Source organism: Plecotus auritus, assembly GCF_963455305.1.
Source record: "Plecotus auritus genome assembly, chromosome: 4".
NCBI classification, from domain to species: domain Eukaryota; kingdom Metazoa; phylum Chordata; class Mammalia; order Chiroptera; family Vespertilionidae; genus Plecotus; species Plecotus auritus.
Window position 1 is genome coordinate 149,627,199 of NC_137775.1, and position 16,872 is coordinate 149,644,070.

The 16,872-nt window shown below is 48.9% G+C and overlaps 1 protein-coding gene across 5 annotated transcripts in view; it reads left to right on the top strand.

Annotated features, from left to right (window-relative positions):
- ATXN7L1 (ataxin 7 like 1) overlaps positions 1 to 16,872 on the top strand; it is a 243,254-nt gene that overhangs the window by 188,783 nt on the left and 37,599 nt on the right. For all 5 annotated transcript variants that reach the window (XM_080665901.1, XM_080665902.1, XM_080665905.1 and 2 more), the window contains one exon: positions 1,238 to 1,460. In XM_080665901.1, the coding sequence (XP_080522027.1) occupies positions 1,238 to 1,460 (223 nt within the window). The remainder of the gene's footprint in view (positions 1 to 1,237; positions 1,461 to 16,872) is intronic.

Consider the following 16,872-nt stretch of genomic DNA (forward strand, 5'->3'; position numbering starts at 1 on the left):
TTCCCACCGGACATTTGTCATCATTTATTTATTGAACACATATTAATTAAGCACTAACTATATGTGGGGCCCTGTAGAGACACAAGAGAGTCAGAGAGGACTTAGGATTCTGATCAGAGCCTCTGTGTTTTGAATGGTCCTGGATTCCTTCCTATAATCATGTACAAAGTTTTGGGGCATCTATAAATGTGCATTTTTCTTGGGAGAGGGTCCTTAACTTTTATTAAATCTGTTGTTACCCTGTAACAGTTAAGTACACAGTGGGTGGACATTAGAACCTTGCTTCATGCACCTGCTGTCCCGGTCAAGTGTCCTCATCCTACCTATTGCATCGACCCCGGGGCTGACTGAGTGTGAACAAGTGAGGCAGGTCTGCCCAGAGCTCTGGTATTTTCTGTTCAACTTCAGGAAGCTGTGCCTGCCCTCCCACGTCCAGGCCCCACATCTGTAGATTCTGCCTCAAGGGTCGATGTCCTCCTGCATATCCTGACTTAGCAGCTGCAACCCCAGACCTCAGTGAGCCCTGGAGAGGCCACAGCTGGCATGTGGACAGAAGCTGGGCCTCTCCTGGTTCTCAAAGACCCTTTCATTCAGCCCTTGCTGGTCCTTCTGACCGTAGTGATCCTGCTGCTAGTCGGATTGAAGAACTCCCTGTTTATTCTCTTGAGAGTCCTACTTGCCCACTGCTCTGAAAGACCTTGTCGCTTCTAGCTGCCTGGGGGTCACGTTGGCTATATGGCTCTCCCACTGTGTTCAGGTGGCACCTGTTGTCCCCTCTGCTAGTCCTGTCGAAGTTGTTTTACAGAAGGAAGGACTGGTAAATGCCTCCCATGAAAATCTTGGTTTAGCGTATTAGCGTGCCATTTAATACCGAAATTCAGAAAGTCATCATTGCTAGTGGGTGGGAGAGGAGCAGATGTCATGAGACACCGTAGTCAGTAGGCAAAGGAAATAATGTTTCAATATGCGGATTTTCATTTTAAGTTACTGATCGGAGTCTCCACTGGTATTTGTGGAAATATAATTTTAAAAGTTTTAATAAAGGAATTGAATAAGGCAACTACTCATTCAGGAAAAAAAAAAAAAAAGACAGACCATGGTCAGAATTGAGGCTTCAGGGATACGGACGTTGTGGGATAAGCGCTTTCTCTCTGCCTGCTGCATGAGTGAGGCATGAGTGTGTGAGACTCACCTGCTACCGAGGATGTGCTGAGCTCCATTCTGTCTCCCTCTGTAGAGAGAAGACACGGTTCAATGTGCAGACCTTCTCCCTCTCCAGCGTCTCCACCCTCCAACTCCAGGACATCACTAGTACAGGTGAAAACAAAAGCCTGTGTCAGCGGCCATAACTCTGCCAGCAGCACCTCAAAGCCATTCAAAACGCCCAAAGACAATCTACTTACCTCCAGCAGCAAACAGCACACAGTCTTTTCTGCGAAAGGATCAAGGGACAAACCATGGTAAGTGTCCGGTGCTGGCAGCCAGCAGCTGTCTGTCCTCGATGCTTGTCCCCGTCACCACGGGAAACAGTGTTTACCCTCTGGCTTTGTTCCTGGGCATCATGTCTAAAGAGGGAAGGGACAGAAAACCCAAATGATGGGGTGCGAAACCGAAACATGGGAGGGAACACGGGACCTTAAAGTGTCAGATGCCTAAGAGCTGAGCCAAGTTGTGTCTAAGAAAAGGGTAACAGGGAAATATTCCTCAGTGATGCGGTCGCCTCTCAATTTTCTGCCCCAGTGAAGAGAAGCATTGGTGTAAATAACCAAAGGCACAGTCAGTCTGCCCAACCGGGAGCCAGGCCTGGTCCTGTGCCCCTCCCTCCTCTGGGAGCCAGGCCCACCACAGAGCCTCCCTGCTGTGAACAGCTGGGTTCTGCTCCTCAGAACAGCTGCCTCAGAGGCGGGTGATGGGGGACTGACCATGGGAGGAAGAGAGCAAATCCAAAGAGAATGTCACCCCTTTGATGGGGTGGGACAGAGCTGGTTGCAGGTGACTGAAAAATCAGAGACTTTTAATTCATTGTTTTATCTCCGCCTTTATCAAAAAGTCATAAAAGTTACCTGTGGAAAGGACAGATAGAAAACCAAAGTGAAAACGAGGACAGGAAGCAGGAGATGAGTACAGGCATACCTCTGAGATATTGCGGGTTGCAGACCATCGCAATAAAGCGAGTCTCACAACAAAGTGAGTTATAATATTTTTGCTCGTACAGGATCTTGTCTTCAGTTTGTAAAGAAAAACAGTAACGCCCTGGCCAGTGTGGCTCAGTTGGCTGAGTGTCATCCCATGCACGCAAAAGTTGCCAGTTCAGTTCCCGGTCAGGGCATAGCCCAGGTTGCAGGTTCGATCCCTGGTCAGGGTACTTGAAGGAGGCAACTGATTGTGGTTTCTCACATCGATGTTCCTCTCTCTCTCTCTCTCTCTCTCTCTCTCTTCCTCTTCTCCCCTCCCTTTCTCTCTCTCTAAAATCAATAAAAGTATCTTCTTAATGCAACATCTGTGAAGTACAGTAAAGTGAAGCACAATAAAACAAGGTATGCCTGTATCTTCAAATGCTGAGGGACCCAAATTGGAACACTTAAGGACTGGCTTGTTACAGAGCCTCATGAAGACAGACAAGGGATAATTGTGGAGTCTGTCTGATTTATATATTTAAAGAGAAAAAGTGTTCTGTTAATTAGTGATAGTTAATTACACTGAAGTTCATACCTAGGAAAGCTGTGGACTAAAATCATCTGTCAATTGGTTTGTCGTTGCACGCTGGAAATTATGATGACTTTGTAACGAGCCAATTATGCCAGATCAAGTAAAGAGCCTCGTGGTAGAGTGTTTAGCCACAGCTGTCAAGGAGGGGAGTTACCTGTCCTGCTGGTGGGCCTCGTGGACAAGCTTTGCTCTCTCCTGGTCGCTAGGATCTGAGGTCAATCCTGTAGGAGGATGTAGCTGGTTAGGGAAGAACAGCCTGAAAGTGACAGTGGTGGTGGCTCTGGGCCTCTGGGAGTGAGTCTCTCTCCTATCAGTGACCTCAGAAAGCACCTGAAGGTTGTTTGTTGAGGCAACATCAGATGTCCTGATGTAAGCCCGAGCTCCAGAATTGCTGCCTGTGTACAAATCTCAGGTGGGTGGCTTTGGGCAAGTTGCTTGATCTTGGAGTGCCTCAGTTTTACTCATCTGTAAAATGGGGCTAAGAATAGCTCTATCCCATAGGATTGTTGTGAGGGTTAAGTGAACTACCTCTTATAAAAGCAGCAAGCACATTGTCTGGAGCAGAGTACACATTCACTAAATATTTGATGATAACGTTATCATCATCATTGGTATCACGTGTGATAAAGGACAGAGTTCCTATAAGCGGAATAAAGGTCGAGAACTCAAATATCTCTGAAAAAAGCAGAGAAATGGCTCTGACTCAGACTGAATTTGAAAATTGAAAAGGATAACATCATTTAATTCGGAATCCAGAAGTAAGCTACAGAGAACCCAAATGAGGAAAGCGAGGCAAGGGTCTCAGGGTAAATAAGCTGGAAGGAGACTCCGGGGTCACAGAAGATCATAAAATGAACACAAGAAATGATAAATGGTAGATGTGGTCCCAGGGAGGTGAGACTCAGCACCGGAAATCCTCCCAGGAGGCACCTTTGGGAAGACCACCGGGATTAGATCAGTCTCCACCTTTGATTCAACTGACTTAACCTGTACTTAACAAGACCTGCTGTGGGCAAGGCCCCTTCCACTAGAGGCAGAAGGTGGTTTTGAAAGAACTGGTAAAAACTAGCCAGGGCCCAAAGAAAAGCAACCAAAAGAAGTACAAGGAGGGAAATAGCTCTTATAAGAAAAAGGCTCCAAAAACTAGAGCCCTTGCCTTATGTAAAGAACAGAAAGCTAATAGGCAATTTACCTAACTTGAAGTAGGTAGATATCTGAAAACAGACCTAGGGGTGCACCATGAAAAAGGCTGAGAGTTGATTACAGCGATCTCACCTCCCATCAGTCAGGCTACCACCCACCCCCCTACCCACCATCGCCAGGGACATGTGTTGGGAAGGCTGGAAAGATTTGCCTTAGAGACTTCCCAGGCTCAGCCTCAGTTCACAGAGGCCTCCCCAGAGAGCAGTGTGGAAGAATGGGTGCTAAGCTAGGAGCAAGAAAAGCCAGTTCAAAGGAACACCCTTCTAGTTGCTAGATGGATGCTGCCTTATTAATGAATTACTTAATAAAGCCGATTTAGATCTTAAAAAAGAAAAGAAAAGCCACCAGTTCAAGTCCCAGTTCAGTCACTAACCTCCTGTGTGACCTTGAACAAATTACTTAACTTCTCTGAGTCTCATTTATTTTCAAGCCTAAAAATTTTGTGATTCTAAGTCACAATATTATCTCAAAAATTCTCAAAGGTACCTACTGAATTAAGAGTTTAGCCCCTCAGCCCAACATAAGGGACCCTCTACAAACTGCCTCTAAACCCCCTAATCCAACCCTGATCATGCACTAGCATCCTATTACTCCAGCTTCTCTACCATGTCTTCGCCTGGTACCTTTGCCTAGAATAGCCATCTGTCTTTGCTCAACCATTTAGTGAGCATCTACTATAATACTATGTGTCAACTCTATAACGAGCACTGGGGGTGTATAGGTCCCACTGATGTCACCTATGGAACCTTAGTGCCCATTGGAAAAAGGCCTGGATACAGTCCAGGACCAGGGTACACCATTGGCCAGCGGTCTTCATCCCCTGCTTTACTTCCTCAATCAGGCCTCCTAGTGCAGTGCGTGACCTGCACAACTGCACACTGCAGCTCTGGGGATGCAGAGTTAAATAAGACAGACACTGTCTTAGGGAGCCTGTAAAAAGAGACATTAGCTAACACAGAGAACCATGTGATAAGAGCTAAGATCCTGGGAGCACAGAAGAAGGGCACCTAACCCAGCTGAGGACTCAGAAAAGGTTTAGAAGAGGTTGCACAGAGCTGAATTTAAGGATAAGTAGAAATGAACTGGACAAAGAAAACCAGGTTACAGCCCTAACTGGTTTTGCTCAGTGGATAGAGCATCGGCCTACGGACTGAAGGGTCCCAGGTTCGATTCTGGTCAAGGGCATGTACCTTGGTTGCGGGCACATACCCAGTAGGGAGTGTGCAGGAGGCAGCTGATGGATGTCTCTCTCTCATCGATGTTTCTAGCTCTCTATCCCTTTCCCTTCCTCTCTGTAAAAAATCGATAAAATATATTTAAAAAAAGAAAAGAAAACCAGGTTACAATGGTAACTGTTAGGATTTGTTTGTTTGTTTGTTTGTTTTATTGATTTCAGAGAGGAAGGGAGAGGGAGAGAGAGATAGAAACATCAATGATGCGAGAGAATCATTGATTGGCTGCCTCCCGCACACCCTCTACTGGGGATCGAGCCCACAACCCAGACACATGCCCTGACCCAGAATCGAACCATGACTTTCTGGTTCAACCACTGAGCCACACTGACCAGGCAGGTTATATAATTTTTTTACCATCATTTTTTTTTTAAATTTTTATGAAAGTGGGAAGGGTGTCCCAGGCAAAGGTAACAGAATGGGCAGAAGTATTTGCATGTGAGGGGAGACAGATGAACTGAGTAGGTGGGCTGGGTGGATTATCAAGTTCTATATGTACTAAGTTCAGGAATTTGCACTTCCCCTGAAACTGCATAGAGCTCTTTTTTTTTTTAATATATTTTATTGATTTTTTACAGAGAGGAAAGGAGAGGGATAGAGAGTTAGAAACATCGATGAGAGAGAAACATCGATCAGCTGCCTCCTGCACACCTCCTACTGGGGTTGTGTCCGCAACCAAGGTACATGCCCTTGACCAGAATCGAACCTGGGACCTTTCAGTCCACAGGCTGACACACTGAGCCAAACCGGTTTCGGCGCATAGAGCTCTTAAAGGAGCAGTTTTCAATTGTATGAGATCACCCTGACCGCATGATAAGGGATGGCTGGAGGGGCCACTCAGGAAGCAGCAAGTGAGGATGCTTCTGTGTAATCCAGGTGAGACGTAATGACAGCATGGAACCAGGCAGCGGTAGTGGGCATCTCCAGAAGGGGCAAAATGGGAGAAATATTAAGGAAGAAAACAACACAGGACTTTGGAGCTGGTTGTATATAGGGCTCGCAAAGGGAGGAGTTGAGGATGATGTCTAGGGTCTTGACTTGAACAACGAGGTGACTGGTCCTGTCACTTGCTCAAGAAAAGGACAGAAAGGTCCAGAGTTTGGGGTTGGAAGGAGAGAATGAGTTCAGCCGAGGAGTCAGTGGAGTTTGAAGTATCTGAGAAACATCTACATAGAGATGTTGGTGGGCATTGAATGTATGGACCCCAAGCTCAAGAGAGAGATATGTGTTGGGAATGGAGATTTGAAAGTTGTCAATGTAGATAGGGCATTGAGCCATGGGTACAGATGGGGCCTCCCAGGAAGGTACGAGGCTTGAGAAGATCAGGAACCAAGGTGGTTCCCTGGAAAAGCAAGGACTGCTAAGCCAAGGTTCCTTCCACAGCATCCTATCCCTTCTTTCCTGGCCCAAGTCCTCACTGTTCACACTGCCTATCCCACTGGCCACCTTTCCTCGAAGCCCTTCTCTCATTCACTTCCTCCTTGACAGCCACCTGACATGCTGGTGTGGACTCCATTTTTACCTGACCTGAGACTCCTTGTGTGATGCCACAGGTTAGGCTTCCTGTATTCCTTCTGCTCAGTAGTAGCTGCAGGGCCTCCTGCACAGGAGGTCACACTCAGCAAACACAGTCCCCTTGTCAGTAAATACTTGTTGAATTGAATGAAATGGGTTGAAAGATTTCCATTCCTGAAGGCTGTAAACTTTTTACCTGCAATTGTTTGGGCTGGCACTAGCCAATGGCCATATAATGTGTGCCACACGTGTAATTTTAAATTTTCTAGTAGCCACATTAAAAAAGTAGGGGAAAAGGAAAAATTCATTTTTAATAATATATTTTATTTAACCTCACATGCCTACAATATTATGTCAACATACAATCATTGATATTGTTTACTTTCTTTTATGTCTTCAAACCCTGTATTTTACACTTACAGCACATCTCAATTTGGACATCTAAATTTTCATCAGAAATATTTGACCCATATTTAGATTTTATTAAAAATTCACAATTATAAAACAGATTTGCATACCCAAGTTGTTCCAAACATACTTAAACATTCTCTAACAACTGAATCAGCAGCGCCTATTTTTAAATGTTAGTGATTTAAAATGAAATAAATTTTAAGATTGAGTTCCCCATCCAGCACAGATCTGGACACCTAGGCCAGGGGACCCTGGGTGGGTCTGTGTTCTCTGCCTCCCAGGTACGTTAAGGTGGCTCCTCCATCTCTTCAATGTGCTTCCAGTTAGGAGCTCCTAAATTCCAAAGTGGAAGGAACTCTCGCTTCTTTCTCACATTAGCCTGCAGCTGAGTATGTGATAGAACAGACCCCGGGGACCTGATCGGGCCGTGCAGTCTCCCCTGCTGACGTTCCATTCCTCTGCTCCAAAAGGAGCTCAGGCTGCATTGGCCCTGGAGGCCAAGAAAACAGCAGCCACACTTGGCCTTTAGACTGAAGTTAACACAGGTCGAGGGGTGGGGGGGGGGCGCCCTTTCTCGAGCAGCTCAGATGCACATGTGCAGTGATAAACACCAGTGCTGGGTCCAGGCAGACTTCCTGTCCCCTCACATAAATTCAGGTGGTCTGTGGATTTGTAGTTTCTCCCTTTTAAGTCTGAGGAAATTAAAAATAACTCTGCCTTAGCAGAAAGGGGGAAACAGAGAGGTGTGCTCCTGGATATGTCCCCTGCAGCACTGCCTGCTGGCCCTGCTCCCGGGCTCCAGAGCCCCTCCTCTGTCCTGCTGGGAAAGGTAAAGACCGTCCCCAGTGGACGTCAAGAGGGAATTATGACTCTTCAGCTCTTTTGAGCTATGATGAGCATTTCAGACTTTACTTATGAGTCCCTCCTTGGCCAGGGGCCTGGCCCCTTGTATTGGGGACACAATCGGCCAGTCTGACTTTCGCACCTGCTGTCGCTGCAGCTCCCCTGGTCCAGCGAGCCTGCTGAGCTGCTGGGGGAACACAAATCCGCTGATGTGGGCGGGAGCAGGGAGGAGGTTTTCCTCCCCTGCATGGCTTGTTGCCTTCTCCTTGGGCCTTATCAACCCACACACGTGTGCTGCATGCTAAATAGGCTCAGCTATTAAAAATGCAGGAGATAGGCCTGCTGCTCCAGAAGGAAAATGAGCCAAAGCAAGAGAAAAATCAGCAGGAGCCCGGCCTCCCGTGTGCCCACAGCGTGGTGGGAGGAGACTGTCTCCTCCTCTGGACGCTTCCACTGGGAGGCGTGTCCTCCCCGAGTGGGGTGGCTCTGGCAAGAGAAGGGCTCTGGACGCCTTCCCAGCGCTTTATGGGGAGAAAATGATAGCTGAGCAGCCCTGGCCGAGCGCCTTGGGAGAAATGGGGCTGGCTTATCGCTTCTTGCCTGGTGTTGCCATGGACTGGGGACAAGAGCCAGTATTGCTGGCCCAGAGGAGTCCTCTCAGGGCTTCTGTCAGGCTGGGAAATGCTGCAGACCCCAAGTGCTGTGGGCCCTTGCGGTGGGCTCACCCCTCCGACCACCCCGATTCCTCAGGAGGATTCTTGCAGTGGCCTCTAACTGGTCCCCTTGCCCCGCCCTTGCTCCATTCTGCCCTTTGTACCCAGCCTGAGTGCTGTGTGCCCCCACCCCGCTCATAACATTCAGTGGCCTCACTTGTTTGCCTACAGAGTAGAAGTTTAACCTCTTTGGAGGTGGATATATGATCTGGCATTTCCCGCTTGTCCAACTGCTGCTGCCAGTATTTTAACCCCTTCGTTTTATATTCCAGATGTCCTCATCTATTTGTAGCTCCTCGAACATGTCTTCCATGTGTTGGCACATGCTGCTTCCCTCCCCGGAAGCAGCCTCCCTGCCTGTCCTTACACATGTTTTAAAGTCTCTGCATGAGCACCACTTCCTCCATGAAGCCTTCCTGGACTTTTTTAAAAAAAATTATAGTTTAATTATTATTTTTTTAACATATTTTTATTGATTTCAAAGAGGAAGGGAGAGGGAGAGAGAGAGATAGAAACATCAATGATGAGAGAGAATCATTCATCGGCTGCCTCCTGCACACCCCACACTGGGGATCGAGCCCACAACCCAGGCATGTGCCCTTGGCCAGAATCGAACCTGGGACCCCTCAGTCCGCAGGCTGATGCTCTATCCACTGAGCCAAACCAGCTAGGGCCTTCCTGGACTTTTTGCACAGACTGAGATGCTCCTTCCTCTAAGATCCCATTAACACTCAAGACACCAGTATAAGCACTACCATCATATATTGTATTATTTGCACCTTTATCCTCCCCTGCTCCCAGCTGGACCTAAAGCTCCTTGGCATCCCCATGTTTCAGCCCAGAATCTGGCACCCAGCAAATATTTCATAAGTGAATATATGCTGAGTGAATGAATGAACAAGGCTGTGAAATAACACTGCTCCTTCCCCTCTTCACAAACATTTTTTCTGATGCTAAAGGAACCACAGCTAGAAATAAATTTCTTTTGATTGAGGAGAAATCAGAGTGCCAGTTCCCACTGTGGAATTATTTTTTTCCTACTACATTGACTGCAGTTAGGAAGGGAGAACTATGGTCCCGGATGATAAGAAGGAAAAACTTACTATACTTTGGCAAGAAGGGAAAGGTATTTTCTTTCAAAGTAAAGAGGAGGCCAGTACAGTGTACCCCCATACCATAGCCCCTGCATGGTGTTTGTGCCCACGTCCCAGGATGCACTTGGCCACATGAGGAAAACTCTCATCAGAAGGGGACTGAGGAGTTGGTGTGGCAACCACAGAAGTCCCTCCTAGATTCCCACTTACAAATCCAGCCCCTCACATGGAGATGAGGAGGGACATGCTGAGGCCAGTTTTTGCCTCTAGTGGTGCAGGTATGGGTGTCAGGGAGGAGTGGGGCAGTGGATGAGGGAGGGAAGGTGGGGGGACAAAGGCAAGCAGGTGGAGGTTACTGTGATGAGCCACAAAGGGGAGGACGGGGCATAGACAGGCCAGCGTTTTCAGGCATCTTGGGGAATAATAGCCTCCCCAGGACAGGAAAGCATTAGGAACTTAAACATTTAAGTGCTACATGCTTACTGGGTTTTCAAATGGTCAAGGTAAGGACAATGGACAGCTCCTTGGGTATAAACTCAGCCGACCTTGCCAAGTCACAGAAGTGCTCAGAAACAGGGACTAGCGTAGGGGAAATGTAGGCTAGGAGATCCGGGGAGGGGGGAAATGGCATGACGGCGAGAGAGTGTGAGCCAAAGGTTAGTGACCATGGCCCTTCATATCTGCATGGCACCGTGGCGCCTTTAGATGCCTTCAGAGCCCCAGTCTGAAGTTTAGAGGAATGGAGGCCCAGACTGATGAAGTGACTGGCCAGCGGCGGAGCTGGGACACCATCCCTGGTCCTCTCACTTCCATACTGTGCTCAAGAGATGCCCATAGAGCTGCCTGAAGTCAAACCCCATCTCAGCCCTTCACTTTGCTGAGTGAATGCCCTGGGACAACCTTTCTAAGCCTCAGGTTCCTCCTCTGTACATGGGCGTGAGGATGAAACACCATCTTGCATGTGACTGCGTAGCCTGCTGTGTGCTGCGTGGCAGGGGTGCAGTGTGTCAGTGTCGAGGGAGAATGAGTGGAGTAAAGGAGGGTGTCAGGAGCCCTCCACCCTCACTTTTGTTACCACTCTGGCTCCTCTATCAGGAAGAGAGACAGCTGCAGGCTGCCCCTTACCAAAAGCATTTGTTCTAGTGGAGAGCTGGTTTGTTTTTTATTGTATGTATTTTCTTTTATTAATCTTCACTGAGACTATTAATTTATTCATCAAACATTTAAAGCCCATCCTAAGTGCCAAATAACGTATACATCACCGGGAGAACTTCAGAGCGATGCATGCACATGGTCCTGGTTCCTGTCATCAGGGAGCTCAAGGTCAGACCATACCAACATAGAGCTAAAACCTGGCCCTTTGGCATGGCAAGTGCGGCAGATTCACCTAGGAAGGGACAGCCAGCACTGCGAGAAAAGAGGATGTCACATCGGATCTGGGCAGAGGGGGGACTGAGGTTCATCCTGAGAGGGGAGGAGGCACACGAGCAGAAGGAACTGTCGGCTTGTGTAAAGGCCCAGAGCCAGCGGAGCTGTGGGAGGAGATGCCCTGGTGGGAGCTGTGGGAGGACCAGGCTGTGAGATTGAACTCCGTACTCTGGAGCCCACAGAGCCCTTTAAACAGCCAGTTGGGGGGCAGGTTTGCATGGATGGCTCAGTGGAGGCGGGTTCGAGCACTAAGAGGCGAGACAGAAAGACTGGTGGTGCGGATCCTCATCAGGGCTCAGGCAGGCGATGACATGACGACAGGCCTGGCCTGGTAGTGCAGACAGGGACCTTAGCAGGTAGGCTTGAGTGACGGAATGTCAGAGGGGCCAAGGTCTCTAACTGGAGTTTTTAAAAAATCCGAAGTGCATTTAATTTGGAATTAAAAAAATGTCCTGAGTTTGCTGTGGGTCAGTGTGAAGACTACACTTTGAAAGGTTTAAACAGTATGCTTAGGGTTCTGGGTGAAGGTGATTTGGGGGCAGGGCTGTCTTCCCAGTCCGATTCCAATACAGAGAAGGAAAGAGCAGAGTGACCCCCCGGCCTCCCAGGCCACTTGAAAGGGAAGATGCTCCCTGGGGCTGTTCCTCTGTGAAGAAAGGTAGCAGGGATGCTGTGCCATTGGCTCATTCCCAGCGAGAGCAAAGACTGAGGACCTGAACCCAGGTCCAGCTCCCAGCCTTCCCCAGCCGGGGAATGGAGGATGCCCTGTGAGGAGTCCTCTTCTCTTCTCTTCCCCATGGGCCAGTGTTGGCTCCAGGGCCTGAGGGAGACAATAAATGTCTTGGCTGCGCTGGCTCCAGAAGGTGAGGGACAGGCCCAAAGGCAGGGGCAGCTTGCAGCTCCAGCAGCGGGAACCAGTGCCCTCTGGTGGCTGCAGAGGGGCGTGCTCCCATTTGCTTCTCCCAAGCCCAACCTGCCCTGTCCTTCCTTGGCCAGTGCTGGTGGCCAGGGAGCTTGGGGCTCTGTCCCTCTCTGCACCAGCACTCCCTCCAGAATCCACTTGCTTCCTGATCTCCACAGTCTCAAGTCCTCCGTTCAAAGGTCCTGATACCACTCACTGCTAGGAATTCCACTGGGTATTCTTTTTATTATGAGGCCTTTAGTTCTCATATGTGGAAGAAAAAGCTCTGAGCAGGTACAGTTGGTTTGGTCTAGGGTTGTCTTACCTCTTGCTCGACTACCTGCCTGAGGCGCGTCACTGGAGACAGGCTGGTCCCAAGTGCACTCCAGCGACAGCCTGTGCCAGGACTCTACCTCCCTCTTCTCTTCCTCTCTTCCCTGGCTTGCTGATTTTACCCTCAGCCTTGGGGCATCACAACTCCCAGGAATGTCAGGACACATAGTGCCCATAGACCTCCCCACAGATTTGGGGGTTTTGGTTGGGGGTTGTTGTTTTTTTGTTAATCCTCACCCGAGGACATTTTTCCATTGATTTTTAGAGAGAGTGGGAGGGAAGGGGAGAGACAGAGGGAAAGAGAAACATCCATGTGAGAGAGACACATGGATTGGTTGCCTCCCACACATGTCCCCACCAGACCCGAGGATTGAGCCTGCAACCAAGGTACATGCCCTTGACTGGAATCGAACCCAGGACCTTTCAGTCCACTGAGCCAAACCGTCTGGGGCTCCCCACAGACTTGGAGACCAACTTCTGAGTGCCGTGCCTTAAGAAGCCCCAATTAACAGAAGTACCAGATATTCTACAGAGGCCGGTGCTGGGACCTCCTGCTCCCAAGAAATCGGAAGCTGCCTAGATATGAGCACATACAGTTATTCCTCTAGAAGACATCTTAGAGCCAGCAAGGCCCCTCATTGCCTAGCTTACTTCAGGGTTACAGGAGACAACCTGCTTATATGCAAGAGGCTGAAGTCCCTACTCACTCTTCCTCCAGGATGTGTTATGCACATAAGATCATGAACCACCGGGTAGTGCCTGGAAGGCCAGGGGTTGAGCAGCAGGTGGGATTGAGAAGTTGGGGTGAATGCTTCTAGAAAGACGTCAAGCCTGGAAAGGCTTGCTACCTAGTTCTGTGTTTTCTCTTCATTGCACCCCCAGAAGTGGCTTCCACGCCAGGTGAAATGTGAGACCCCTGCTCACATCCATCTGCTGCCTGGCCCACTCCTCCCCCAATGGTGGGGCCAGCAGGGCCAACAGGACAGAAATTTCTGATGGTGACAATGACTTGACCCCAGATATATACAGGGTGTCCCCCCAAAAATGTATATACACACTTTAACAGCTGATAGCTCAATTTTGAAAGTGAAATATATTTTAATAAACACTGCCTTTATAGTTCTTCAAAGTGTGTGCATACATTTTTTGGGACACACACACACATATATATATATATATATGTATATATATATATATCAGAAACATTAGGGTCCATGGGGAGGGGATGGTGTGATCCACTCTCCCCCCTTTTTTAATTTTTAAATTACAGTCAGCATTTGTTACAGGTGTATAGCATAGGATTACACTCTCCCTTTTGGCTCTAGCTCCAATTTATTTAGGGCCAACTGTGTACTCAGTTCTGTGCTAAGCTCTTTATATGTACTATAGTATTTGATCGCTTCAAATATTTATTATGATCTTCATTTCACTGATAAGGAGACTGAGGTCCATGGTAGTAAAGTCCCAGAATAAGCTAGGCAGGGCAGCCACCCATGTCTGTGTGAGTTTTGCACTGTACGAAGCTGCCCCACAGAAGGGGGCAAGGAAGAAGTGAAACCACTCATCCACTTGGCCAGCCACCCTGTTTCTAATCCCCACAAAGCCGCAGACGCTGGGAAGTCAGGTGCTTCCCCACACTAATGCACCTCTCGATGGAGAAGGCAGGATTGGATCTAGGTGTGTCTGATTTCAAAGCCTGTCTTCCTAGCCATTGTCCTTAGCCAGTGGTCGGCAAACTGCGGCTCGAGAGCCACATGTGGCTCGTGAGCCACGGTTTGCCGCTCTGTTGACTAATGAGTTTGCCGACCACTGTCCTAAGCTATCTTGCAACGCCCTCCACATTCTATGAATCTGAACAGAGACAAGGCAGAGACACTCCATTCAGTCGGCCTGTCCTCCCTGATTTTATTTACTTGCTTCTGGCCACTTTCACAATTCATCAAAGTCAGCTTGCTCGTCTCTCCCCCACTCCTAACCAGCCTAAGGGAAAGCCCCATATCCTTCTTCTCTGTGGCTAATCGCCTCTGCCCCCGGTTGAGAAACAAGGTCTTAGCCCCGTGGTCTTAGCCTCGCGAGCCACATGTGGCTCTTTGGCCCCTTGAGTGTGGCTCTTCCACAAAATACCACGGCCTGGGCGAGTCTATTTTGAAGAAGTGGCGTTAGAAGAAGTTTAAGTTTAAAAAACTTGGCTCTCAAAAGAAATTTCAATCGTTGTACTGTTGATATTTGGCTCTGTTGACGAATGAGTTTGCCGACCACTGTCTTAGCCCGTTATCCGAGTCACTGAGGAAGATGCTTTAAGCTTCTTGGTGGGCGGTGGGCCCCTGCGAGCTCTGCTGGGAGCCCCTCTGGCACCCCTCTGGCTGGCATGACTCTGCTAACCAATCTTTTTGTTGTTGTTGCCTCTGCTGCCAGGACCACTGACCCCCATACCGAGGTCTGCCCACGTTTTCCCACTGAGGGTGTTGTATGGAGGGCATCCAAAGCTATGCAAAGGCCAGGAGAGATGATGCGCGGTGCTTCCTCCCCGACTGCCAGGCCTGACCCTCCGCCGCAGAACGCTATTAGGTTAATCTGGCAGATTTTCTTATTTACTGTGCTCTGTGGTTGATTACCCTGTTTGCTGTTTGCTTCAGATGTTTACAAATTGGCTTTCTGAAAGTTTTCCCCATTTAAAAAAATAATTATTCACTTATCAGGATTCATGTCGTTAGTACCTCCTGTCGGGCACATCATGACAGGACTTCGTGGCTCTGCTTTTGGGCTGATTCTTAGTGATGGCCTGACCCGGCCTTCAAGGATGGCCCAAGTATTCCTTCAACTTAAAGAATTTAAATTTGATCTAAATGATGTCATGACAGCAGCCCCCCAAATGCATCCATGAGACCCAGATAGAATTCCTCCTTTGAGGGTCTTTCAAAATAGGGTAAATTTTAGAAGGCAAGAAACTGGCTGAGGTGGCCCTTTCAAGGCCCTGCCAGTGCATCAGAGGTCCTCCGAGTTCTGCGCATGGGCCTTTGCCAGAGGAACTGGTGGGAAGAAATCAAGCAGCTGAGAACTCTCATCAGACACATAACCCACAGCACAAATACCATATGCCTTCAGGCTCCTGCCTGTCACATCCATCTTTCCCCTCACTGGTAAGTGGAGCAGGGTTGGCAATGATTTCGGCAGGACTCAAGATCTTCTGAAGCTTTCTCTTCAGGCTTATCTGTTGATGGTAAGAGAATAAAGCCTGATCGCCAAGAGAGCGCAGCTGGCAGCGAGCAGCTGGCTGCAGGACAGCCGGTGGCACCGTAAGATGCTTCACCTCTGCCTTTTGCACAGACCGCCGGACAGAGAAGGGGATGTTCTTGGTGCTGGGCGAACCATTTTCTTAAAGCCTTGGTCCAGAAAGATTAAAAAAAAAAAAAAATGCAGGCAGGCCACGCACACAGGAAGAAGACACGGGCAGCCAGGGCAGCACAGAAGAAACCAGGTAGATGTGCCCCCACATAGCGAGGAGGAGGGAGGGCTGTTGTCTTGGGCGGTAGGATCCCTTCCCAGGACGGAGGTGCAGCGATAACTAACGAGGAGATAACTACTCCCAGTGTATCAGACACAGCAGGGGGGCAGGCTGCAGCCGGGCTCCCCAAAGGAGTTCATCCCAAGCGAACAAAACAGGCATTATGGAAGCAGCAGGGGACGAGTGGGGACTCACCTTTCCCTTTCAAATACTGCTCCTCACAGGAAGGACAACAGTGAGCTGATGAATGCAGCTAATTGTGAGGCTGCGAGAAGTGTGTGCGTTCACCGCTTAAGACTGAGAGGGAAGGCGCTTGCAGGGCTTTGGCGGACCCCAGCGGTAACCACCAGCCTGTTTGTCACCTAAGCAAACAGAATAATAAATTGCTTAGTTAGTCATCTAAGTGTTGCCAGCTACCCACCCCTCCCAGCGCCTAACCACACAGGAGGTGTGTGAGTTACTGTGATTAGTCACAGGAAAGGGGGAGATGCCTGAACTGGGAAAGCAGGGGTCAGAATCTTTTGGCTTCTTTCCAAATGGGAAGAAATTAAACCTGTTATTCAGGGTCCACTGTCATCTGGAAGGGGCCCTGACCTGCCTAGGCTGGGGCGCTGCACTGGCTGGGAAAGGTGATGGCCAGGAAGTGAGGGAAGTGGGAAAGGGGACAGTGGAGAAAGCAGAAGCCCATTCTGCGCTGATGACTTCCAGACAGCCACATCCCCAGGTGTAGACACACTCAGGGATGTGTATGTGAGCTGAGCGGGGGCCGGGGCTATCAGCAGCTTCTTATGTCAGCCAAGCTCTCTGCTGAAAAAGATGGAATCTCTGGGATTGCTTTTCCACATTGTTTGGCACCATCTTGCCATCATTTCCTCCTTTGTTCATCAGTTGGGGCTGTTGCCAGTAGTCGTGAAGAAATGAGGCTGAATACTCTAAGACTGATGGCTAACATCTATACTGGGGATGATTTTCATTTCTCTCTCTG